The sequence below is a fragment of the Haemaphysalis longicornis genome, unplaced genomic scaffold (assembly GCF_048455015.1).
Source record: "Haemaphysalis longicornis isolate Haplotype H1 unplaced genomic scaffold, Haemaphysalis longicornis Haplotype H1 scaffold_1, whole genome shotgun sequence".
In the NCBI taxonomy this organism is placed as follows: Eukaryota; Metazoa; Arthropoda; class Arachnida; order Ixodida; family Ixodidae; genus Haemaphysalis; species Haemaphysalis longicornis.
The window spans coordinates 130,252,152-130,277,082 of NW_027526203.1; the positions used below are offsets into that span (position 1 = coordinate 130,252,152).

The 24,931-nt window shown below is 49.2% G+C and overlaps 1 protein-coding gene across 5 annotated transcripts in view; it reads left to right on the forward strand.

The window, feature by feature from the left end:
• LOC144179935 (rab-like protein 6) overlaps window positions 1-19,531 on the forward strand; it is a 56,422-nt gene extending 36,891 nt beyond the window's left edge. For all 5 annotated transcript variants that reach the window (XM_077708366.1, XM_077708360.1, XM_077708373.1 and 2 more), the window contains 6 exons: window positions 2,619-2,778; window positions 5,403-5,566; window positions 8,927-8,961; window positions 12,997-13,117; window positions 13,404-13,504; window positions 18,032-19,531. In XM_077708366.1, the coding sequence (XP_077564492.1) occupies window positions 2,619-2,778; window positions 5,403-5,566; window positions 8,927-8,961; window positions 12,997-13,117; window positions 13,404-13,504; window positions 18,032-18,262 (812 nt within the window). In that variant the 3' untranslated portion in view covers window positions 18,263-19,531. The remainder of the gene's footprint in view (window positions 1-2,618; window positions 2,779-5,402; window positions 5,567-8,926; window positions 8,962-12,996; window positions 13,118-13,403; window positions 13,505-18,031) is intronic.
• Window positions 19,532-24,931: the final 5,400 nt, after the last annotated feature.

Below are 24,931 nucleotides of genomic sequence, written 5' to 3' on the forward strand. Positions count from 1 at the left end.
GGGGGGAGGGGTTCTCCTGATGGCCTGATTCGAAGCGTCTCTGTGCTAGAGTCGAGTTTTTCTTCTCGCCTCGTGGAGCAGTCTGAAGCAGTCGTGACATGCACACCAATTCGAAGATTTCTGCGCAATCAAACCGCTCCTGCACATGTGTGTTACGAAATCAGCTCTGCTCATCAGTCTTATCTGTGGTGTGGCCCCAGTCCTGTCCGACCATTGCAGAAATGGACGTTGGAGCGTCGCCCTAGCACAAGGCGTCATCAAGCACTAGTGGTGCCAGTATCAACAGGTGCTTTCCCTGTGCACCACCGTCCAGCTTGGCTGTCACGCCGGGGGACATGTTTCCTTGGAACGTGTGTTCCTTCGGCGTCGCGTGCCTTTCTCGCGGAGACACCATAATGCACAGCGTGCCTGTCCCATTTCCACCTTCATTGTTTAACACCTTCTTGCCCACGCCTATTCAAATCGACACAATACATCCACGCTTTAAAGTTCAAATTTTGACGTTTTCCCGGTTGAATTTGGCGATTTCCGAGTGCGCTCCGAGAGCTGGCGCAATCTACTGAGTGTTAGAAACACTTACATACTCTGCTTCGTTGGTTTATTTATTTATTTATTTTTTTGCACTTCGCGATTTTTTAAAGCACTGCCGGTGTCATGTGATGGGCGCTCGGGGGATGGAAAGAATGAATGGACAGGTGCCAACACTACTTTCCCGGGGCCGTGGGATTTCTGGGAACTTTGCACTGGATTCGTGATTGCCTTGGGTAGTAACGTTGTAGTGAGTGCAGTGACAATACCCCTGCACTAGTTGCGCCAAACTGCCACATCCTGCCACATTAACTCAAAATATGGTCATCTGCGCCCACCCTGCTCTGACAGGTGTGCTCCGAACGAAAGGGGAATAATCTCTCGAGTGCCTCTTATCGTTGCACCGTTGAAAGCAGCATTGCTTGAGCTACTGCACATGGCAGTCTGAGCCAAGCTAAGCCTGATAGTTTCATGCTGTGTCCTGTACAACATGTGCGCACAATCATTTGCCCGAACTGCTATGATAGTCTTGCCTTGAGTCATTTTGTAATGAAGGGCAATAACTGCATAATTACTACGTTGTTTGGCTGGGAAAAGGCTAGACTAGGTAACAACTCAAAGAAGTTAGTCCTACGACAGGACAGCCCTCGACACTTATTCAACAGACACCTGCTCCGATCGCTTGTTTTTACTGCTTTGAAAAACATTTTTGCCGGCTGCTCGGCAATGTCCCTTCCCCATGTGAAAGCACCAGTGCAAAGCAGCCCTCCGTGGTGCATCTCCCCGTGTGGGGCCTCGAGGAAGGCGACAATCGGTGTGAGTGGGAGCTGCTGTAAACGCAAAGCTTAGCAGGGGAAGATGGGCTGTAGCAGTGGGCCTTGCTCTTCACAGCATTCTTCCTGCAGAGACACGTGCTCATCGTTTGACCCTCATCCCAGATGTATGAATGACCAGAGCAGTCTGTAAGAGCAGTAGTACTACACTCAAACCTCATTATAACGAAGTTGAAGGGGAGCCGCAATTATTTCGTTATGTCCATTATTTTCTTATATCAATTATAACAGTTTACGGCAATGTATGCTCAGTTGGATGTACACCTATAAGCATGCAAAGAAGGAAACCGTCTCGCGGCCCACTGTACTGCTACGCGACCACGCATGCGAAGGAAATTGAATAGAAGACAAATATTTTGCTTGCTCAATGCACACACTGCCTAGTTTATTGTCCGCTAGACACAGCAAGAAAAAAGTCCGTGATGCTCATGTGTTTCGGACATCGCAAGTGAAAGACTTCCTTTTCAGCGGTGACCACCGCTGAAAAGGAAGTTTCTTCGGTTCTCATGGCGACAGCGAAAACGGAATCAACGGTTGATGCCGTTTTGTCCGTCGCCATGGGCATCGAAGAAACGTCTTAGAAGGTCAACCGCATCGAGTGCGGGCGACAACACTGGCACGTCGAACTCGTGGGCATGGTAGACCATGGCGTCTTTGTCGTCACTTGCGTCAGTTTGTCCCGTGACATCTACGACAATAACACGTCGGCATCGACGTCGAGAGAGCCATGCTCCTTGCTCCGCCCCGCTGACTGAGTGAGGAGGATGGCTGGCTCGGCTGCGCGTGTCGACGCGGGAGTTTTAAAACAGCGGTGCAGAAACGAGTGTGGCACTTCAAGCACTTCACGCACCATGGTGAGGTTTTTGTTGGGAGGGGAGAGTGATATTGCTCATTATATCCGTTGACAGGTCTATTTTACTTCGTTACATCGAGGTTTCAAATGCATGGTTCTCTATGGAGATTTAAAGGGGAATTTCATTTACTTCATTATATCCATTATTTCGTTGTATCCCGTTGCGTTATAACGAGGTTTGAGTACACCCACCCAAGCCAACCAGTTCCAAGTTTGTAATCGCATACAGGCATGGTTTTGTTCCCCTTTCATGGTGAACTGCCACCAACCGTCATAATCAGTGTTTGGTTTTGTTTGCTTGCCTTGCCGGGGCAGTGGCCAGGGTGTCTGAGCCGCCCGCCCTTGCCGCTGTCGTGCCAAGGGAAGAAGATGGTGAGCCCCCTCCCCCTTTCCCCCCCGCGCAGTGGTGACGGCCGACGTGCACCCTCCACCGCTGCCGCCGCCTGTCAACCCCCCCGTGCACAATGTGGACGACTTTGTGCCGGACGGTGATGCGAGCTTCAGCAGCTTCCTGGAAGATGCGGACGCCGCAGCGGCGCCTGCCCAGCAGGAGGAGAGCGCAAGGTGGGGGGGCCCTTTTCTCGAGAAGGTTGCTGCAATTTAGGCATGTACTCGCAGGGTGGTCAACCTTTTGGCAGTTGGAGAAGCGGAATCTGCCCAGTGAGCATGTGCAGAGAAGTGTTCGCCTTCTGGAAGTAATGTTTCCAGGGTTGAACAGCTAAGAAAGCAGTTTTTAACAGCGAAGCTGTTTAGCAAATCGTAATTTTTCGTGTCCGCAGCCAAAAATGCCAAGAAATTGCCGAGCACGTGCCCGTGAGCGCACACACGTGAGCGCGGGCCTTGCGGCGACCGCCCGGCAGTTGACAAAACCAAGAAAATGCCTAGCGCTCGCGTGTGCGTGCCTCGCAACGACCGCCCAGCGTCCCCTGTGCACATTCGTCAAGCCAAGCATACCCACTTAGAGAGATTGGCCAAGGTTGTGGCGACCGCTCGGCAGTTCACAAAACTAAGAAAATGCTTAGCACTCGTGTGCGTGCCTTGCAATGACCATCCAGCGTCCTTGTCACATGTTTTTCAAAACAAGCATACCCACCTAGGGAGATTGGCCAAGATTGGCCAAAAAAAAAGACCAGCGTTTGCCGCAATCGTGGCTACACTTGCTCGGAATGAGAAGGACACGTCATAGCGTACGCCCCTCGAAGGTGATGTCCAATGATTATCACTTCCAAAAAAAAATGAAAGAGGCCTACGCCTACAGCAACAATGATGGAGTAAAGGTCGTTCTGGCAGCTAAGATGAAGCAAATCGGCTGCCATCAGGGACCTAAACCTTCGCGATGGTCGTGGAGGTTGCGTACAGCTTCGCTACCTTCAAGTCTTACGCGTTAGTGTGAGCTTCCATCAGTTTTTCCTTTGTGTGACGCGGTATTAAGGTTTGTTGTATGCTTCTGGCTAGCAAACAGTCCCAATTGAACGCTGGAAGCCAACACGACGAGGCAGGAGCCATTTAGGAAAGGGCCAAAGTCAGTCGGTTTATTTTCGCATAGCGGAGCTGCTATGTTGTTGGCACAGGGGAAAAGGCCTCTTGAAGACTTGGCAGAGGGACTCTGCCATGTATACCGTCGCAGCAGGGGTATGGGATGCATGCAATAGGAGTCCCAAAATTAAGTAAAACCAAGAGAATATAAGGTAACAAATATGTATGGAAATAGAAAGATACATGGTTAAATCAGGGGTAAATTTAGTACAGCAGGTGAATTGAATCTAAGCATATGTCGTGTGTTGCCGGTTCTTCTATGCCGTATTTACTCGCGTAATCCTTGCACTTTTTTTCTGAAAAAAATCGATGTGAAGTGTGGAAGTTAGTGGGTGTGATAATTATGTGGGGGAAAAAAAAATGAGCTGAAATAAGATTTGAATAGGTCTTACACATAACTAAGACATTTCCAAGCAGGACTTACCTTCGTAATAAAAGCACAAGGTCGACATGGGCAGGAAGCACAAAACTTTAGTCATTGCAACCAGACCCCCCCCCCCACCTCAATTCACCATTCCACGTTTGGTAGTGGGTAACCCAAGTGTGAACAGTCCTAGTCCGAGTCGGTGCTGCTAACGTTACTGTTAGTTGCCTCATCGTCACCTGGGGATTTCACGTCGGCTTCAGAGGCCTCGTCTCCATCACACACCAAGTGATCTTCAGTCGCATCCAGGGCATATTTTTTTTTTCATCTTCTTGAAGCTCGTGACAGTGATGTCTGCAGCGATCGCCTTCCACACTTCTGATATCCAACTGCACAGCAGCTCCACCAACGATGTCCTTATTTAGCTGGCCGACGTCAGAGCGTGCTGGTCTTCGGCCATCCACTCTGCATACAGCCTTCGAACGTTATCTTTGAACAGCTTTGAACTCGTTGATGCCGAAGTGCTTGCTTGTGGCGCAGTTGCCATGCTCTATGGCGATTTTGATAGCTTTCAGGTTGAAAGCAGCTGTATAGCTGGCGTACCGCCCCATGGCGAAGTAGCACCGAAATTAGCACAGAACAAAACAATGAAAAACTCGAAATGGCGGAAATCGAGCTTTTGACAACTGATTAGACGGACTGCTGCTCCTCCATCAAAGGGACGACTGCGGGCTGCGCAAACTCCGTCTAGTAGCGCGCACACGAAGCTGGCTCAATGACAGTGTGAGTAGCGTTTGAGAGATGGTGCTAGGCTGCCATGTGTCTGGTGCGCCTCTGGATACACCACGCTCTCTGCCAAACAGAGTGGTGGCGAACACATGCATCATGCAGGTTTCGCGAGCAGACTACTTTCGCCATTGCAATTTCGAGGGTGCGAGGATTATTTGAGGAAACAAAAAATCCAAGTTTTGGCAGCTCAGATTAGGGGTGCGAGCATTATGCAACTGCGTGAATTATGCGAGTAAATACGGTATATGGCATTCGCCAAGTCTCTGTGCAGTGCGCGTTATAAGCGCCTACCTGATGTGTCAAAGCAGCAACTTGTCTGCAATGTGAGTGCTTTTTTTTAATACTATGTATAATATTGTAGTGCGTGAGTAATAATGAATTGCTCAATTTATAACGACAACTTTGCCCCAGTCGTCATTTGCACGAATTCCTGGCAGCCATTTGGCATCGCCCCTTGCGAGTGGATCGTCCCCAACACCAGCCCCTGCCTTGTGCGCAGTGAGGACGACAGCTCGGGTGGCGGCAATCCCCTGGTCAGGGGCTTCCAGGATGACGTGGACCCCGAGGATGTCCGGCCGCCGGCGGCTCCTGACCTTGTCGGCCGCCGCCAAGAGTGGCCGCCTGCGCAGCTTGGTACTGCCGCCGCTGCCGGGGATGCACCAGGTACGGCAGCAGGCAGTCAGGGCCTCTTGGAGGTCTCTTGTCACCAGCAGGGGTGTTCTACGTGAGAGCTCGCGCTGTGAGGCTTGACCTTTCTCTCGGTCGGATCGGTAAAAACGGGCTTTTTCACGAGCAAGTGCCAAAACTGTGAAGCGCATTCGCCATCCACCAACCAGAGAACCAAACACGGAGAGTTTTGTCAAGAGGGGACTACAACTGCCACTAGGATTCTGCCCCACGAGCATTCATCCCACTGTGTCTTTCCTTGTGGAAGCTGCAGCTTCGACTCCACGTTGCTTTCTTTGGTAGCAATAATTTTTCTTCAGCTCCTCAAGATCTTGACGAGGCCCTCGCTTTTTGGTGGCATTTGATAATGGCGACATATTTGTTATCCTTCCTTTGTCATCATGATTGTCCGCATTGTTTGTGATTTTGTTGGTGCATGAGTGGTCCCTATGGCCGAGTTCAGTGGTGGCGTAGTTTTGGGGCTGAGCCGTCATCATTCCTCCATCGTACACGTGCTTAGTTTTGCGTTCAGTGGGCCCTCCGCCAATATTGTAAAGAACTTACCATGACGGCAATCGTTTCTCATTGGAAAATTCCTGCACTTTTGTACTTGGTGTGCGCACAGCAGATGTGCAAAAGCAATGAGTTGGGCTAGCTTCCAGCCCTGTGAGATCGTTCACGCTGCTCCTTTTCTCTGTGCTCTTTTTTTTTTTCCCCTGGTCACACCCTGTGGAACGCGTTGCTGCCAAAGGCCATTTAAGAGCGCCACAAATGCCAGACGATGCCAACTTTTTTTCCACTTTGTGGGCGATTTAAGGCTCTTGCACTAAAGGGCAAAACCAGCTTTGGTGGTAATGTTTTGTGTCAGTGTTGGAAGACTGCAGGTGCATTCTTAGGTGCAGCATGTGCAGCTGTGCTCCACTATCATCTGCGGCATTTTTCTTGCATGTGCTCGCTCGCTTGTGATTGTGCTTATTTCTGAACTGAAGCTGGGCAAGTTGGAAGACTTTGTCAAAACAAACGGGTTTCCTTGTTTTGTTTTTCTAAGTAGAATGCAGCTTTGTGTTTGATTTTTGGCCTTACTGTTCAGTGTCTACTTATGAACAACAGGGAGAATAAAATAACAGCGTGATTATCAGTTTTGTTGTACACAGCCATTTCAAAGCTCTTTCAATGCAGTGTCTATCGAGTGGTGCACTGTCTATATACAGGTCGCACCTGTGAGCAAGTACTCGACTGTCAATTGAAAGTTTCCATGTAGCGCGGGTGATAAAATTGTTGTTGACTTATTTCAAGTGCATAGCTTAGAACAAATAACTAAAACATAGCACTTGTGGTAACCCAGGGATACAAAGTGCAAATGTGGCAGACATTTGTTTATGGCTTCTTTGATCTAGAGGCAAAAATTCTACTGTGCTCTTGTTTTCCACGCTTGGATTGATATTTATGTAAAAATGTCCGTGTACCTCTAGTATTTGTTGCACGTGAGTAACCATCGACTTGTGCAGACCATCTGGCTTTTAGCTTGCAAAGGCTGGGGTTCGTGTGCTCGCTGCACTGCATTACACTGCAGTTAGGTAGTTGTCCGGAATGGCACTGTCTTGATGGAGCTGCGTGCCCCCCCCCCCCCCCCTCCCCCTCCCCCCCCCTTGTGCCTCCGTGTGAGGCTTTGTAAGGGGACGTTCACTCAGTGGCACTAGAGCAGAGAGCAAGAATAAGTTGGAATGTAGGTCGACCCCCGTACCTTGCAGCCGAGAAATGGGAAGCGAATTGGGTACACAACATCGTTATATTGAAGCTATAAGCACTCGTTTTGTCTAAGGGGACTGAGTAGAAATGTCTGACATCTTTTTGGACGACTGCTTCTGTCTGGCTGTCTCCCACACAGCAAGTCGTCCTCGGTGCAGTCCGAGGAATTGCTTATGGAGCACTTCTTAAACACTCGCAAGACCATTTCATCAGGAAGCGAGTACCGTGCGGGCATTAGACTCCCATGTGCAGACCGTCGCAAGAGCCCGTCTGTGCAGGCGGCCAGCAGGTGTTTTGGGGTTGTTGCCGGGCGTCCATTCGTAGACATGACACACAATGCTCGGGAACAAAAGTTGTCACCTTGTCCTTCAATTCCAGGAGCACAGTGCGGCACCCACAAAACAAGGTCTTCTGCATGTTGCGTACCGAGAGCTGTCCTTTCAGCTTATGCCAGTGGCAGGCACTCTTTTCGGTGACACTGAACTGGTGCAAGGCACGTCTACACAAGGCAAGGTAGATGTGCCTTGTTGTACAGCAGTATGGTTTGCGACTGCATTCCTTCCTTGGTAAAATGCCCTTCTTGTGCGAGTAAAAAGCAGTTTGATAACTTTTGGTACGTTTGTTATCCAAATGCAGTAGCCGACCGTTTTTTCAGGCTCCAAAAACTTCGGACTTGCTGGAAATTTCGGACTTTCCCGAGAAACTGCCAGTTGTCCCATAGGAGTAGTGACTCATGGACTTTTCGGACTGCTCTTTTATTCGAATTATTTTTTGTTCCCCTTCAGGTTCGAGAAATCTGTCGGCTACTGTAAACACGAATTGCGTGTCACTCCTTTTTCTAAACGTTACGTTATACGGTCAATGATGCGGATATTTTTCTTGCCCTTATGGGGTGTTTGGGGCAGATTTTGCCACAACGAATTTCCACTTTAACAAAATTTTGTTGCACGTCCCGTCAATTTCGTTGTAGTGGGATTCCACCGCGTTAGTGTAAGGCGACTATAAAAACAAAATACGTACAAAAATTCAAAACTCTGCTTTTTGCCGTTAACAGTGGTGCGACCTCAAAGAAAACTGGGTGTGTTCGGATAAGGACAGACGAAGTGGTGCATTTTTGACCATTTTGACCATGACCTTTTTTTTTTTTTTGTAGATTAAACTTTAATATTGTGTAGAACACTGTATCCTCACCATGAAACTGGCATTATTTCGCCATGAATAATCTCACAGCTAATTCGTCGCACGGCCATTTCATTCAACGCTTTTGCGGGTCCGTATTATATATGGGTCCTATTATACGCAGGTTTTTACGGTACTTAGTTTTTGGTTTAGTTCCGGTTCAGGTTGAGTGGGCTCAAAAAATAATGGTTCTGGCAAAAATACCAGTTCTTGGGCTCCGGTTTTGGGTTCACTACCCTGGTTTAGACATTTCCGAAGGTTGGTGCGGAGAACTATTCTTGGCATGAAATGATGGTTGCTGTTCTGTGGGCGACTGGTGCTTGCCAAGGTGCAACAGAGCAGCGTTAGACGGGAGTGGCCAATTTGTGAATGCCTTGTGTGCAGTGAGCCTGAGCCGTGTCTCTCTCTCTCTCTCTCTCTCTTCTTCAGAGCCTTCGGAAGATGCCTACCTGTCCAGGGAAGAGGTACGTGAAGGAGCCGTTTTCCCCAAGGGGCCCCACGTGGGGATCCCACGCTTGTGCGGACAAGCATCTCTCTCCAGCCCTGTAAAAAGCTGGCTTTTCAAGCGGATTATTGTGTTACATCCCTACAACATGCATAAGCATCTTTCTTTTGTTACGTGAAACTGAAGCTGTGTATCTTATATTGCTCATTTCTGTACAGTTGGACCTCGTTAGAACGAACACTGACTTAGCGAATTATTGGCTATAGCAAACTAAATACAAACTTTGGTTGGTCACGCTTCGTTTCAATGACACCTATTCTTTTAGAACGAAACTCTAACCGTGAGAGCCGTGCGCGATATTGGATATAACGAATAAATGTTTGACCATGAGGCTGAGAAGCTACTTGGAAAAACCCCCTGGCGTCCGACACTGCAAAAGTAAATGTATAAAGACGCTTTTGTTCGTGGACACTGTGGAAATCTTCATCCTGCTCAGAGCTGCGAGTAGCCGCCAGGCAAAGATCACATCCTTCCTCAAATAAGAACTTAGGCCGGTTCTGTCAAGTGAACGTTGTTTCGTTGTAATTTCACATTCTCAGGTTCTGGTTCATTGAGCTTGAAATGCAACAAGGAGAAAGGTGAGGGTTACCTTGTTTATAGTGGGTTCGAAGCCTTAAAAAATGCATTTTTGTATCAAGGATTTTTGCGCGAGCTAGGTTGCTTAGAGCTGATTTTTACCTCTATTGTTACAATGAATATCGGATATAATGAACAAATTTGCTGTCTTGATACCACTTGGTGATAACGTGGTTCGACTGTATTTCTTTCCATACCTTCACATCCATGTCTGATAAGTGCCTTGGTATAGCCCCCCTGCCAATTGTCCGGAACTTTCTATAAAAAGTACACATTTTTAGGGTGGTGCATGATTTCATGAGCATTGCTGGAAATTAACACACGTAATTTTAAAAGCAGTAAAAAGCAGAAAAGAAAAACTTACCCGAAAGGTACCATTCAAGGTACTATTGCAGGGCCTTTGGCGTTCTACCCACCGTCCTGGCTCCCATGAAAAGCTGCCGTGGCCTCGAGTGTTTGGCCATCTTACCCGGCTAGCCAGCTGGAGCACAGGCCCCATGGAAAAAGGGGCGAGCGGCCAAGGCCTGTTCCGATGAGTGCTTTAATGGAACAAGGTCACGATGATCTCTCCTGCACAAAAACGGGTACTAGTTTCACTGCGTGCTTAGAGTCCATGGCAAGATATCAGTCCAGTTGGCAGGCAACATCATTGATGCCCGTTGAAGCAAGCGGTGTCGGAGACATTGCTGCTTCTGCTTCCACCGATGATAATGATGCTTCTTATGGCGTCAAAGCATAGAACCTTTTGCGGAGACAGGAATCCTTGAACCGATGATTTCAGCACTGCTTGTGGGTCTAAAACACTTTGTTCATGAGCAGGCTTTTTTGTTCCTCACAGAAGTTCGCTTTCTTCGTTTGATCTCCCGCCCAGTAGATTTTTTTGAAACCAAAGGGACTACTTCTCTTTGTCTTCTGCTTCGCTTTAATCTCTTCGCTGTTACTCCACTGTTTGCGATTTGGTATATCCTATACACCTTGACCCACCACAACCACTGGTGCCGCTTGGATCTTGAATGTGTCCCATTGCAAAAGAAACCGGTCCTAAATTTCTTTTCGTTTGGCGTGGTTGCTCCTTTTCTGCCTTTCTGGCGGCATCTCGGGGATTTCATGCAGTCGACTAATTCAGGGAACCTAAACAGGTGAGAAGCCTGCTTCCTTTTCCCGCTTTCTCTTCAGATGTCCCGTTGATTTCTTCATGCCAGTTCTCGTGGTCGGGCACTTTAAGTGTCATTTTAACCGGGCAAGTGAATACAGTATTTGTTGCTCTGGATGTGCGATCACTAACGTTCAACTCGTCAACGTTGTTTTCTGGCCGCGCATGCCTCCCTGCAGTCACGGTCACTGCAGCTGCTTCTGAGCAGTCACTGTACGTCAGATAGCACTTGGTGTCTTTGGCGCAGAAACCAAGACGGCTGTTTTCAATTGGAGGTATGTCTTGCCAATTCATTTCTCATCCACACTACTGTTCATGTTATTCGGTTACCAGATTACTCCTTCTATTTCGCAATTTTCGTATTATTAGTATTTTTATCATCATCTTTCCAGTGCTGTCCAAGCTTTGACCGAATTTGGGCTTTGATAGACGCAGTGCGAGCTTGCTGGTTAATGCTGGACTCGGTTATTTTCATTTCCAGTTTCACTTCTGCAGATATTACCGTGGCTTCAAAATGAAATGCGCCAAACATCTCTGCTTCAAGGTTGTCAATGTCAACAGTGTTTTCAGCTGCTCTGTTGATCTGGGCCAAGCAATCATTTTGTTCCGTCAGAGTCTTTAAAAGTTAGGTCAATTACTGTATTGTGGTTGCTCGATAAGAACAAAGTCTCCGACGTTGCCTATCAATTGCGTTAGTTGCTCCCGGACAATCCGCTGTCTTTCGTATGGGGCCTCCATGGTCCAGCGTCACAGACGTGTATGGAGACGGGGATCGAACCCATGGGGCAAAGGTCGGCGTGATCATTCCGGCAGGTATGCAGCCGCGAAGGCACATTCTCGGCAAAGGTGCGGCACGAATTGGTCCGGTTCGTTTCTTTTTCTTGAGCCGTTCCCAAGTTCTCCCAACGGGTTGGATCAAACAGTGGCTTTGCAGAGGTGAGAAGGTGGTTGAAATTAAGCCAAAGTATGCTTGGAGTGGCTTACCTCTGGAGGTCCCTTGGTTTCCGGTTTCGGCACCAAAAGTGGGAAAAGGGACGAGCCGCCAAGACCTGTTCTGATGCGTGCTTTAATGGAACAAGGTCGTGATGGGGATGATGGTGGTTATGATGATGATGATTGTGATTATGATGGTGATGACGGCGGCAACGATGATGATAGGCACGAGGGAGGCAAGGCGTCATCTTTTTCAACTGGCCCCAAAGCCGCTCTGGCGCTGTGCAGCCGCCTCATGGTGCATTGCTGTGGAGGATTCTGCTGGCTTTTGGGAAGGTGGTGCCAACCAGGGCTCTGCAATTGCTCCGTCCTCCCAGGCTTGCACTGTGCGCTGGCGTGGCTATTGCCAGCCAGTTGCGCAGTGGCCGCTCACTTGCCCTGTGGTGCAGGAAGCGAAGCTCCGTGTGCCACCTGCGCAGCAGGAAAGGCTTTCCCCGGTGCTTCGGTTTGGGGTCCTTGTTGCTGGGGCAATTAACCCTAGTGACGTGTACAAAGCAAGGCATGCCCTCCTTTTCAGTATTCACACACCTGGGAAAGCACGCCAGTCACTAGTTTGACACAACCTGCCGCATTCACCACACAAGTTGTCAGGAGATTGCCCTGGAGGTTGTTCCGTAAACCGCTCATTATTTGAGGGCTCATAACATACCTAATCTTCACCCTCGATGTGTGAAAAATTGGTAGACCTTTGGGAGGAGATAAGGCTGAAACTATCGGGATGCCATCGTAGTTGGGACCAAATGAAATGCAGTTGCTTTCAAATTTCAGTCTAGCACAAGCACAATAAAACTGACTAGGGTTAGCGTTTCATCATAGTTTACATACATACTGCGGCATGCTTTAGGGAATTGGCATTGCAACTTGCTTTACAGCCGTTTTCCCCAGCAATGGCCTCATGTTTTTCATTTGTTTTAAAACTTCAGTTCCTAAATATGTGTGGTAAAGCATGGAAAGAAACTTCATAGGATGCTTTATTGGACGAGTTGGTTCGTGGTCTTCATTAAAATAAAAGCAGAGTGCAGAGTGGAGACGGGGACAAAGGGGGCACGTCCCCGTCCCTTTTGCGCTCGGTTTTTATTTTAATGAAGGGAAACCTTGCACGTGGTAGGGTGTGGTGGCATACGAACGAGGCCAGAGCTGTTTTGCAGCATCAGCGTTGCTGTGGAGGCACTCATTGTGCCTTTGCCAGATCACGTGTGCTGCTCTGCATGGGGAGCACGTCCATCGAGCACAGGGGGTAGAGCAGGCTGTGAGCCGACGTCTTGAATGCAGATCAGCCGGGAGGACCCTGACGGGACGTCTTCCCCAGCGGCGCCGACCGAGCCGGCCTACTGGCACATGCCCAGTGAGGATCTCAGCTTTCTCGAGAAGCGGTACACGGGTTCGCAGCCGGGTGAGTTGCCCAGGAAGGCCAGCATGTGCTCCCCCAGCTGGGCTGTGCACTCGTATGCATTTGGGTGCTGTTTCTGGGGCACACTCTTTCGTCTGCTGTGGGTGGGAATTGCTTTCGGCGGTAGCAGGGTTCCACATGAGCAAAGTTCTGACGGGGAGTCCCTTCCATTCACCAGAAAGAGTAAGCATCGTGGTGTGCAAATAGAACCCCTGTCGATTTGAGAGCGGCATTTTTTTTCACTTGGGAAGATCTCCACAAAGTGCCACCGTTTGATGTCTGTGCGCAGGCTCGACCTGGAAGCTGGGAGGCGCACCTGTCCCAGTAGGTGACGCACCCGAAGAGGACAGCACTCCCGTCCCCAAGCACAAGAAGCACAGGCACAAGAAGGTGGGACGGGCTCTCTTTCGTGGCCTTGAGGCCCCATGCGCTTCCCTGCTGCAGGTGGTCTTTTTCCCCTTGGCAACAGCTGTGAAGCGTATTGAAACAAGCTCTCGAAACAGACGGACCAGACGAGCTGGGAGCATTGAAGGGCTGGGGCACTACTCGGCCACCTGTTTTGGCAGGTGTGGCATTGCCGGTGCTTGTTTTGTTCAGTCAAGAGAAACCACCCTGGCTACCACAGGCATTATCTGTCATTGCCTAAATTTCTACTTACGCGGACGAATGTGTTTGTGGTGAAGGCTTTCCACCGTGCACAAGGTTCCAAACATTAGCACAGCCCGACTGGCCACCTGTTGAGGGGGGGGTGTGTGTGTGACCACCGGCCACTCGTTCGAGTGGCCGGTGGTTTAACGCACCGAATTCTACACTCGGGTTGAGGTGCACCGTAGTTGAGGGCTCCGCATTAATTTTAACCACCTGGGGATCATTAACATGCGCCGAAATTGTGCGTGCGTGCAAGTATGCGTGTGTGTGTGTGGTGATGGGTGCATTTCATCGTCGTATGTTTTCACAATCATCATGGACTGCAAGCGAATATATATATATATATATATATATATATATATATATATATATATATATATATATATATATATATATATTACACACGCACACGCACACACTGTAATGGTCGGGAGGGGGACCCAACCCACCCCTTAAGAAAATGGAGATTTTCCACCTATGCTCCGAGGTATGCTCCCCAACTGTACTCAAGTACTCAAGTGCTTGCGGCTGCTGCCGTAAGTCATAAAAAGAAAAGCCCCAAAAACACAAGTAAATTTCACCTAATTAATGTATTTCAATTTAAAGAGCAATCTTTATTTTACAAGAAGTTTTGAATAATAATAGTTTACCGAAGTTCAGTTTTTATCTGCTAGGCGCCGCGCGCGTCGAGTTGCCCCTCAGGTTCCACGGAGCAGGGGGGCTAGCGCCGCCCGGATTCTGAAGTGGAGTTTCGCAACTGTATGTATGGAGTAACTCTGTTTACATCTGCATTTTGCGCAGTGGGCTGCAAGGTTGCCTGGCGATTGTAATTGATTACAAGCATTGTTGTGCTCCCGCAATTTTTCATTTAAACATCGGCCCGTTTGTCCAATGTAGGATGTGCCGCAGGGAAACGGAATTTTGTAAACAACTCCAACTGCGCAGTCGACAAATTTGTGGACGTGCTCTACGCCACAAGATCCCTGCCCTCGTGCGTGTTGGTTTTGCGAATTCACTTTTTTGCACATTGCCTTTAGTTTTGAAGGCGCTGAAAACACCACTTCAACATTGTGCTTGCTTGCAACTTTTTTCAATTTATGCGATACGTTATGTACGTACGGCAGCACTACGGGGTTCTTTTTGTCTGGTTCTGCTTTTTCTTTTGGCTTTTCGTTAAGTTTTTTGAGGCATTTCTCGGCCACTGAGACCAACACCTGCTTGGTGTATCCGCTGGACCTTAGGCGTTCAGTTTGCACTTACAAACTTTCCGAGGCGCAGTGTGGGCACGATTTTTTTCACGGCGTGCATCATGCTTGACGTAGCAAGACTTCGTTTTGTAAGCTTTGAATGACATGAGGTAAGGGAAGTGTTGTCCAATTTTTTGCAAATCATCTGTGAGCCCGAAAGGAACCACAGCACATCTAGTGACTGCCATGTCCTTGCCTTATAAATTGACATGAACCCTTTCTCCTCCTGGTTTCCTTTTTCTGTTGTTTGGTCCTGTTTGCAGTAAGCAGTACATTTTTTGTAGGGAAAAAGAACCGCCACCTAAAGAAAACCACTTTTGTTTCAAAAGAGCAATGCACAAGATTAGAATCATACTACACAATGGGAACATATAAATGTTAAAATGTAACAAATTGGCTATCTACACAAAGAACCAATAGAGTGTCCCACTGGGCGAATTGGTTCTCAATACATAAATAAAGCAGTTCAGTGTGTGTGTGTGTGTGTGTGTGTGTGTGTGTGTGTGTGTGTGTGTGTGTGTGTGTGTGTGTGTGTGTGTGTGTGTGTGTGTGTGTGTGTGTGTGTGTGTGTGTGTGTGTGTGTGTGTGTGTGTGTGTGTGTGTGTGTGTGTGTGTGTGTGTGTGTGTGTGTGTGTGTGTGTGTGTGTGTGTGTGTGTGTGTGTGTGTGTGTGTGTGTGTGTGTGTGTGTGTGTGTGTGTGTGTGTGTGTGTGTGTGTGTGTGTGTGTGTGTGTGTGTGTGTGTGTGTGTGTGTGTGTGTGTGTGTGTGTGTGTGTGTGTGTGTGTGTGTGTGTGTGTGTGTGTGTGTGTGTGTGTGTGTGTGTGTGTGTGTGTGTGTGTGTGTGTGTGTGTGTGTGTGTGTGTGTGTGTGTGTGTGTGTGTGTGTGTGTGTGTGTGTGTGTGTGTGTGTGTGTGTGTGTGTGTGTGTGTGTGTGTGTGTGTGTGTGTGTGTGTGTGTGTGTGTGTGTGTGTGTGTGTGTGTGTGTGTGTGTGTGTGTGTGTGTGTGTGTGTGTGTGTGTGTGTGTGTGTGTGTGTGTGTGTGTGTGTGTGTGTGTGTGTGTGTGTGTGTGTGTGTGTGAGAGAGAGAGAGAGAGAGAGAGAGAGAGAGAGAGAGAGAGAGAGAGAGAGAGAGAGCATTGCTGACTCCCCGCCCCCCCATCTCCTAGCATTACTGCTAGTTTCACACTTCTTGATCAAAGGAGTGTTTGTCCTTATGCGTTGCCCCCCCCCCATGCAGTGACATTTAACAAGGCAAGGGGAAAGGCGCTGAAGGCATCAAATATGCGTTCGCACCATTCAATTGCATGGGCCAGCTCTTTTACAAGGAACCACACGACATACATGCATGTTTGCTCATCAGCTCGCTTAGAGTTGCGTATCGAGAAACTCTGGGCAAGCTAGAGAAGCTTGTGAAGGAAATATAATCTCGCCGGTCAACCCAGGTATCTTACTTAAACATCAATAAAGCGAGCATTATGGGCCAAACCAACGAGGCCAGAAATAGCTACCTCCATACTGGGCAAGTCTTGACCACTGCGGTGTGTTGATGCTGCGATCAGGAAGTTGGCACGCCAGCTTGACGGCCCTGGCGCGAATCGTCTGTATCAGTCTGGCCCACGATTCAAGACTTCCGCTTTATTACCATGATTTGTCGCAGCCAGATTGGTGGGATCAATATTTGGATGGAATCCGTGGGCCGGTCAAAAGTGGTGAAAAGTAGCCATGTTGACCCGCCGAACGCTTGAGTACGTGAAAACATAAAAAAGTGTGTAATCTTTATTTAGCCGATTATAAATGTTTATTGCTACTACATATAATTATATGGGTAAGCTTCGCTAATTATTTATTTTTGTGCAGACACTGGACATCACAGGTTTGGCTCTCTTGGGTGCTTGTCAAAAAATTATTCCGCATTAAAAAAGAATGCCAGCTCTTTCACACAGACATTGCTTTGCAGGACAAATGAAAGCTGCAGCCAGACGTCGCATTATGCGGTACAAGCAGTTTGCCTCTGCTTGGGTACAGGTAGAAAATAAAGAAAGCTAAACAGCCCAACTACGTGAGCAATCCAGCATTGTGAAAGTAGCCTGCTGAAAAGGCAAAAGGTGCCGTCTCACCGGGCAGCAATGGCCTAACCTTCTTAATCGTTGCACTCTACAGAAGTACGGGAACCGATTCCTAGAGATGTCCTGCAATCAATACACCTTATCTAGGGGATACTGTCGAAGTGAATGCCGACCAACTTTCTTGATTCTGCGGCGTGCGTCTGGCGCACATGTACAAGTCCGATGTGCCGTGCAATAGCACAGCTAAACTCGGACAGTGTTAAGGTTGCCTTCTGATTACAAAGGTTGAGCCACGACCCACAGGGGGAAAGTTAATTCCTGTTGTTGTCGAGATGTAAAGTTTTCATAATGTGTGGTGATAAAACTATCAGAGTAACTCTACTGGCGTTTATAATCGGAAGAGCCAAAGGGCTTTTGAGAACAGAATTTTGATATCGGGCGATATTTTTTAATTGCGGCGTGTAGAAACACCGGCACCCCGAAAACCTGTTTTTGCTCATATTTAGAAGTTTTTCCTATATTTGCAAACGTACTCTAGGAGCATGCTTGCAAATAGGACAGAGCTTGAATGTAATGGAAAATTAGGTAAACTTGTGAGGTTTCCCTTGAAACAATAGCAAAAAAACTGTCGAGGCACTTATCTGAAACAAAATGGATAATTGGGCGAGTTGGTGAGTATTTATGTTGGAGTGTTACAACGAAGGACATAGAAGAATGCACGAGACAGGCGCCTACTTGTTGCGAGTCAGTGCCCGTTTTGCGCATTTTTCTACATCCTTTGTCCATTCGCGCTGCGACACTTTAACATGAACTTATCCGCAAAGATGGAGCGAATAAAGAAGACCACATGCAAGAGCAATGCAGCTTGTGCCTGAAACAGCGGTGCAAATATTTCACATTATGTCGGTTTGCTTGACCCATTCGTGTCCCAACCGCGATGTGTGCCACCGGTGCAGGAGGACACTGAGCGGAGGCATCGCAAGGACAGAGCCAAGGAGAAGTCCTCCAGCAAGGACAAGGATGAGCCCGGGGGGGACAGGGGCGAGCGCAAGAAGTCGCACCACCACCGCAAGCAGCGCAAGCCGGTCGAGGAGAGCTCGTCGGACGCTGAGCGGCTGGAGGCCTTCCTTGGAGCGGCTGACGACGCCGGCGTGGAGCGCGCTGTGGAGGCCTACGAGTCGTTGTGATGTGCCTGCCGCCATTTCTGTGCAGGGCCTTCTTTCGGGCGAAAATTTCCCCCCCGCTGTGCGAGTGCACAGGCAGGGAGGAGCCAGTGCCAACAGCCTCCGGCCGATTCCTCGGGGTAATGGCACCGCTGTGTGTGCTGGCATGTGCCGGCTGTGCCCCGTCCTACGAAACACTGGCCTCCTAATTGCACCGTTGCGGTGTAATCGGGCGCAGGCACGGTGGTGTCAACGGAAAGTCAACGTGGAATTAGCGGACAAGGTTACACAGTTGAGGTACTTTGGAGAATTCAGAGCCTTCTGGGGTTGCGCTTGTCTGGCCAAGCCGTCTTCATCAGCTGTAGGAAGCCTCAAGGAAACAAAAGCCAAGAATAGTGCTGTACTTAATTGGGAGATGTATTGCTATCCAGTGAGCCAACCAAAGCGTGGTGTAATTGGGACTCTGTCTGCCCTCTGAAATGCCGCGTGTGAATTGAGTAATGCTGTTGGCAAGACGTGTGGGACGAAGCGAGGGAAGTGGGGTGCCACCACCCCTGTGCAGCAGATCTAATTGTGTGTGGCATCAAAGGCTTCCGTTTCTCCATGGAAAGGAGTCTGGTCAGGTTTAAAAGAAATCTCCGTGTTTGTTGAACAACTGCCTTTGTTATTGTTTCGCGATCTCTTGTGTGCTTGCTGAGGCAGCGTATGGGACAATCCAAGAGGCCTAGCTGCATTGGCATGTGCTACCGATAACGTGTGGTGACTTGGCCTTTAAGGTCACTTATTTAGTTCTGAAATTATTAACAATGTTATGTAACGGGGTTTCGCTGCTCTACCAATTCTTTTTTACCTTTGTTTTTGTGCAGTTTGCTTTGCCTTGCTTTTTGCAAGTTGGAATGCGTGCGCCTGTATTTATTTTGAATCGTAACTGCCACACTTTAAGGTGGCATAGAAGCAAAATGCTTCTCAAAATATGCATCCAGTCCTGGTTATCCGTGTTGATACTATTAAAAAGATATTTTGAACGCTTCAAAGGGCCACTCGTGGCAAATAGTGCGAGCTTTATTGCATACAGCCTTCTTTTCATTGCAGTTTGTTTAAAGCTAACAATTCTGAAGAGAACTGCACTGATGTGAGGCACTGTTTTTTCTGTGAGAACCATGTAGGCATCACTGCAGGGCTCCACTCTTCAATACCTGCATCCAAGTGCGGGCAATCACCACTCACGTCTTGCCTGCCACGCCCTTCACATATGTGAGCTGTTTCTGTGAATAAAATGACACAGACAGATGATGTGGACGGCCGTTTGGTTCCTGCTTTTATTTGTGCCTGTCTTAGGTATCAATTCGAGCTTGTTGGTTCTGCATATTTTGAGGTCGAAGAAAGGAATTTACAAACAAGAGTGCAGTGTTTATGAATTCCATTTTTCGTCCTTGTTTAAGCACTGTTTCTTTCCTTTTTTAATTGTAAAAAAAGGGATCTGCTTTAGGTAATTACTGGTATTAATGGTCATGTGCTCAACTGCTATTAATGGCCATGAGCTATGTGCTCAACTGCTGTGAGCGAAATGGTTCCTGTTCAGCAACGCACTTCTGTGACGTCACTGCTGGAGTGGCTTCAGAGACCCCAGCTGAGCAAGGCTGAGAGACAGGGGCATGTTGTTCCCTGAGCGAGTACTGCAACACTGTATAGGGGCAGCCAAGGCGACGACTGGGCGCCTACTCGAACCAATTATTGCTTGCCAAAGCCTTTAGTTAAAGGAATGCGCAACGCGAGGGGATATATAGTATTTTTTTTTTCCTGCTGCGGCACTCCACCGAGGTGCGTGTGATATGCAGGCGTGAAAGTGTGTGAAAGCAAAATTGCTGCAGCAGGAACTCTAGCATTGGCTTGAGCCGTTTGTAAACTGGTACTCTGCCACAGTTCCAGCCTAGACGTGGGGAGACCACTTTATCAGGATATGTCAGGTTCACCACAAATTATACTGAAGGTAATCAGTGAGGCCAAATGAACAAAACCCCTCACAGTGATGCGGCCTGTTCACTAATGCAGGGGTGAGACAGCTGCGCACATTGCGCAGTTTTGATTCAAATTTGTTTTCCCTCGCCAGGCTGCTCCAAAAGCTTGAAAATTGCAAAAATTGCGCCAGACTGCTCCGGAACAGTCGGAGAGCCAAGGATTTTAGCGCTCCCGTCAGTTTCAGTGGGGGAAAATGCTTACTGACGGCATAATTTTCCAGCCCTCCCCCCCCCGAGGTGATGCTGTTAATAGAGGTTTAATTGATTGATCATTGAATAAAAAACCCGCATGCAGTTGAACGCGAGATCCGCGAGATAGTTTTTCAGTTTTTCGAAAGTCACAATGTCGGATTGCTCATGTTATATTCTCTGAGTTTTTTAAGTTTTCTCAGCAAAAACCAATTGAAAGTCCTCTAGAATTAACACTTATGTGTACTGAGGCGACTAACTATTTGTGCAAGTTGATGAAAAAACGGCAATTTTCGGAGCGCCATCACTGGGCGCCGCCATCTTGATGTTGTGAATATTGGAAAACATGGCCGCCAGGTGCAGCAGTTTCTCGGGGTTCAGGCTGAGTGCTCTTCGCCGATTTTTACGGTGGTTTTGGTGATGGCGGTGGCTGGGTTTACATTTAGTCGTCTGATCTGTTGCGGGAAGTTGCGCGACTCGAAATGATAAGTGGGGCGAAGCTCGAGAGGGGGAGATCATCGGTAACCGTAACTCTCCCGTGAAAGTTCGCCCATTACATCATTAAGAAAGACGTAAGACTGTGTGCGTACATTGTACAAATCAACTTTTATTTTCGGAGTCAATGCTCCCAGGCCCAGACCTGGTGAAAGACCCCGCGCCATCGAGGACTACCCCGCACCTCCACCACAATTTGTCACGTAGGATGGGACACAACGGTAAAGAAACTTTTATTTAGAGCGAACTTGTGCCCGAACAAGACGAGAGGAAACGAGCAAAGGTCCTTGCGTCTCGTTCGATCTCCGAGAACGACTGCCTGCGTTCGTGGCGTGATCTCTTGCGTGATCTCCCCCTCGCAGTGCACGTGCGCTCGCGCCTCCGTTGGCGAACACAGACAAGCTCGCGCTCCCGGTGCCGAGTTTGCGCTGCCGGTTGCAGCCGGTTCTTGCGCGTGCAACGCGGCCCACTTTGCGACATCTCCGAAAGCATGCGGCGGTCACGTACCACGAGACACAAGGGATGGACAGACCCATGGCTTTAGGAGCTTCGCCCCTAAAACAACGTGGTGCCCGCTAAAGGCCGATCCACACGGCGGACCAAAACGATTATTTTGACCGCGGTCCGCGCATCACGTGACAGGACGTCACCAGTTCGCGCGGGCCGCCGTTGGTCCGGGCAGGACCACGGCCCTCGCGGGCCAAATATTCGCCGAGGGTTTACCGTCCGCGGTCTCGACGGCGGACCGCGACATCAATCAGCGTGGTCTGACAGCTCCCGCGCCGAGTGGGCGGAGCCGGGTCCAGTTGCGCCAATAGAGAATGGCGCAGGCAGCGCGGCTGTTTCGAAGCGCTCGAAGGAGCCTGTCAATCACCCCCGCTGGGATAGGCGGCGGGCTAGGCTTACAATCGCGACGCATACTTCATCCGCGCTTTTACTAGCGAGTCCTACGACTCTTACTAGTGCAATGCTAGCCGTCATTATCACTTTGTTTCACGCATGTGGACCTCAATTTGCGGGAAGCGTTCGGTTCCAGCGAGCGGTGACGAGCCGTATGCAGCCCGCATCACCCCGCCGTCGCCGCTCGTAGTGTCGCCTTCGTGCGAACGACGCCGGCGGCTGCGTGAGCGCGCCCGCCCGGCTGGCACGCGGGTGGCTGTTACTGTGGGGATGAAACGTTTCGTGCAGGCTTGTGCGTTACAACATGTTGTCGCGGCCAAACGGCGCCTGTGTTCAACCTTCCAGCTTGCGTGTTCAGACGGTCGGCCATTCCCGGTCCGCTCAGCCAGCCCGCCGTGTGGATGCGCTCTGCTCTGGATTCCGCACGCCACAACTTGGTTCCGCAGTCCAAGCTCTTTTCGACACATCCACTTTTTAACCCAGCACGACCTTTTCGGCGCAAGGTAGTCTTCTTCATCAACGTACAAAGCTAACGCCATAGCGGCCAAACGACGCTTGCGCTCTGTTTACATTTAGACTGCTCCAAAATGCGCGCGGAACCGCGAAACCAAGCGCAAAATACACATAAAACATGTACAGCCGGTAAAAGGCTTCGTACTCTCAGCCCTATCCTGCCCCGCCGGAGCGGGATTTGAATAAAACTATTGCGGAATTCTGAAGTCTTAGCCCTTCGCTTTTGCCTCCGACATGTTTGGAACGAGTATGTTTCGGCAGTTTTCGGATGTAGCTGGTTGAAGTTGAAATCGCTGTTATACGCCTCGAGCTTCGCGATCGCTGCGCCGCCTGCCGCCGCTTTTCCGCGGTGTTTGCGGGATTAGCGCTGCGTGGCTGATAGGGAGTCATGCAGTGTTTTGGTTCTCTTTTGCTTCTCTTTGCCTTTCCGCGGACTAAACCACTTGGTATGAAGTCTGTAAGCAAATCGCACGTTTAGGGCACTTAAAAAAACAGCTGCGTCTTGGTAGGGCGCTCGAACGCCAACAAGAACTACCCGGGGTGGCGGTTCTGCGCTCTTCTTGGCCGCTCTTTCGGGCGTCGGCGACGGAAGCAGCATATTACCGCTGTCACCTTCAAACACGTCAGCACGAGTGAATTCTATTTATTGTCGCCTCGTTTAGACCTGATATTGTCACTGTAAGAGGTTGGTGCGTTTTGCAGCGCTGACAACAAATGCGGCTTTGCTTGGAATGTGTGTCGTAGAAAAATGTGTTTCGGGGATGTGATAACCCAATAGCTGACAACAACGTGTGCCTTTTATGTGAATATAAGCCACGCGAAAATGTTAAGTACACTCAAAGGCTGTGCATTGTCAAATATGTGCCCCCTCATGCCTTATAGTAAGAACCAAGGTATGAGCTAATAAAACCACGGGAAAATGAATGGTCTGCAAGTCAGGAATAAATAGAATAGTCGTACGGGAAGGGAAAAAAAAACTGAGTGCAGCTTCGGAAATGCTAAAGACGTTTGTTTGAGCAAGGTATACTATTCACCTGACCAACTAGATGCGAAAGGCACTGGTATTTCGCAAGACATGGGGGGGGAGGGAGGGGCGTGCAGGAGGAGGACGCTCAACTATCGTTTTTTACAAATGCGGAGCGAATCAACGAATGAACGTTTTAATAATCACACACACAAGCTGCGCGTTCACTTTTCATTTGTTTTTCGCCTTCAACGAACGGCTGATCACTCGGCGGACACATTTTTTAAGAATACAGGGTAGGCAGTTCACAAGCGGTACGAGGTGTCGTTGGAAGAGTTGATTGATTGATTGATTGATTGATTGATTGATTGCAGGATTTAACGCGCCGACGCAACGGTAGCGATGAGGGGCGCCGTAGTGGAGGGCTCCTGATTAATTTTGACCACCTGGAGATCCTCAACGTGCGCCGAAATCTCGTACACATGGGCTCGTTGGAAGAGTGTGGTATCTGATAAGGGTCTCTGATTTCGGTTTATGTTAGATTCTGCAGTCTCCCTGTGTCATATGACGATGTTTCGAAGAAGAGTTTGGTCGTGGACGCGGATTACTCTATAAGCCCATCTCCGCGTTTCTCGTCGAGGATAAATGTAACAGATGAATCTTTGCGAGCGCTCACCTCGGGACAAGACGACCCAGCATTAAATTTGTCGTTGTGTGCTGACTCCGGAGTGTAATTTTGCATTATTCATCGTACTTGTTTGGTACAATGTTTACGAAATTTATGCCGCATTGGCTTGTTCAGTGTACTGATCAATATCTGATATGTGATATCGGCAAGCGTAACTTGCGTGCTGTCAGGTATGAGTGCTCCGCTAGATTTTGTAAGCGTACAAAGCCGATTTACATCATAGTGTGTATGACCACAACATGACCATCGGAAGAAACACTGCTTACGGAGACACTGCCACTAAATTTCAGGGCAGCGGAATTGCAATCAGCTACATGCAAATGCCGGCGTCGGGACGCCGGCCTGTGATACACGCCCGGCGCTCATATAGACCTCACTAAGATCGCGTCATAAACGCTTATACTCTCGTAAACACACCACGCTTGCAAACAGAGTGCCTGCTCCACTTTATTCTGTATTTAGAACGCGTACAAACGGTAAATCGCTGTCTTGTACGAGCAGCAAAAGCAACGGCGACAGGGGGCAGCGGGCCGGGGACTCCCGCGCCTGCTTTCGAAACCGGCCGCTAGGGGGATTTCAGTGGCGCCCCTACAGGCCGCGCTCGAGGCGTATAGACAAGCGTTTTACCGGCTGTACGGAGCGGGCGCGAGCCGTTCGTATGGGTTCGCGAGTTCGTCTGGTTGGAAGCACTGTGGTGGAGAGTGTTTCTGGGTTGGACCGCTCTGTCGTCTGCTACGGCGGTCCGCCGTGTGGATGCTCTCGGCGCTGCATCGGACCGCGGCGGGCCGTGACGCGGCATCACGTGACCGATCGGACCGCGGACTCGGTCCGTCGTGTGGATCGGCTTTAATGGGCCTCTCCCGTGGTACGTCACGCGGCGGCCGTGACGTCACGGCGAACGCACGCGCTGGGCATGGCCGGGAAGG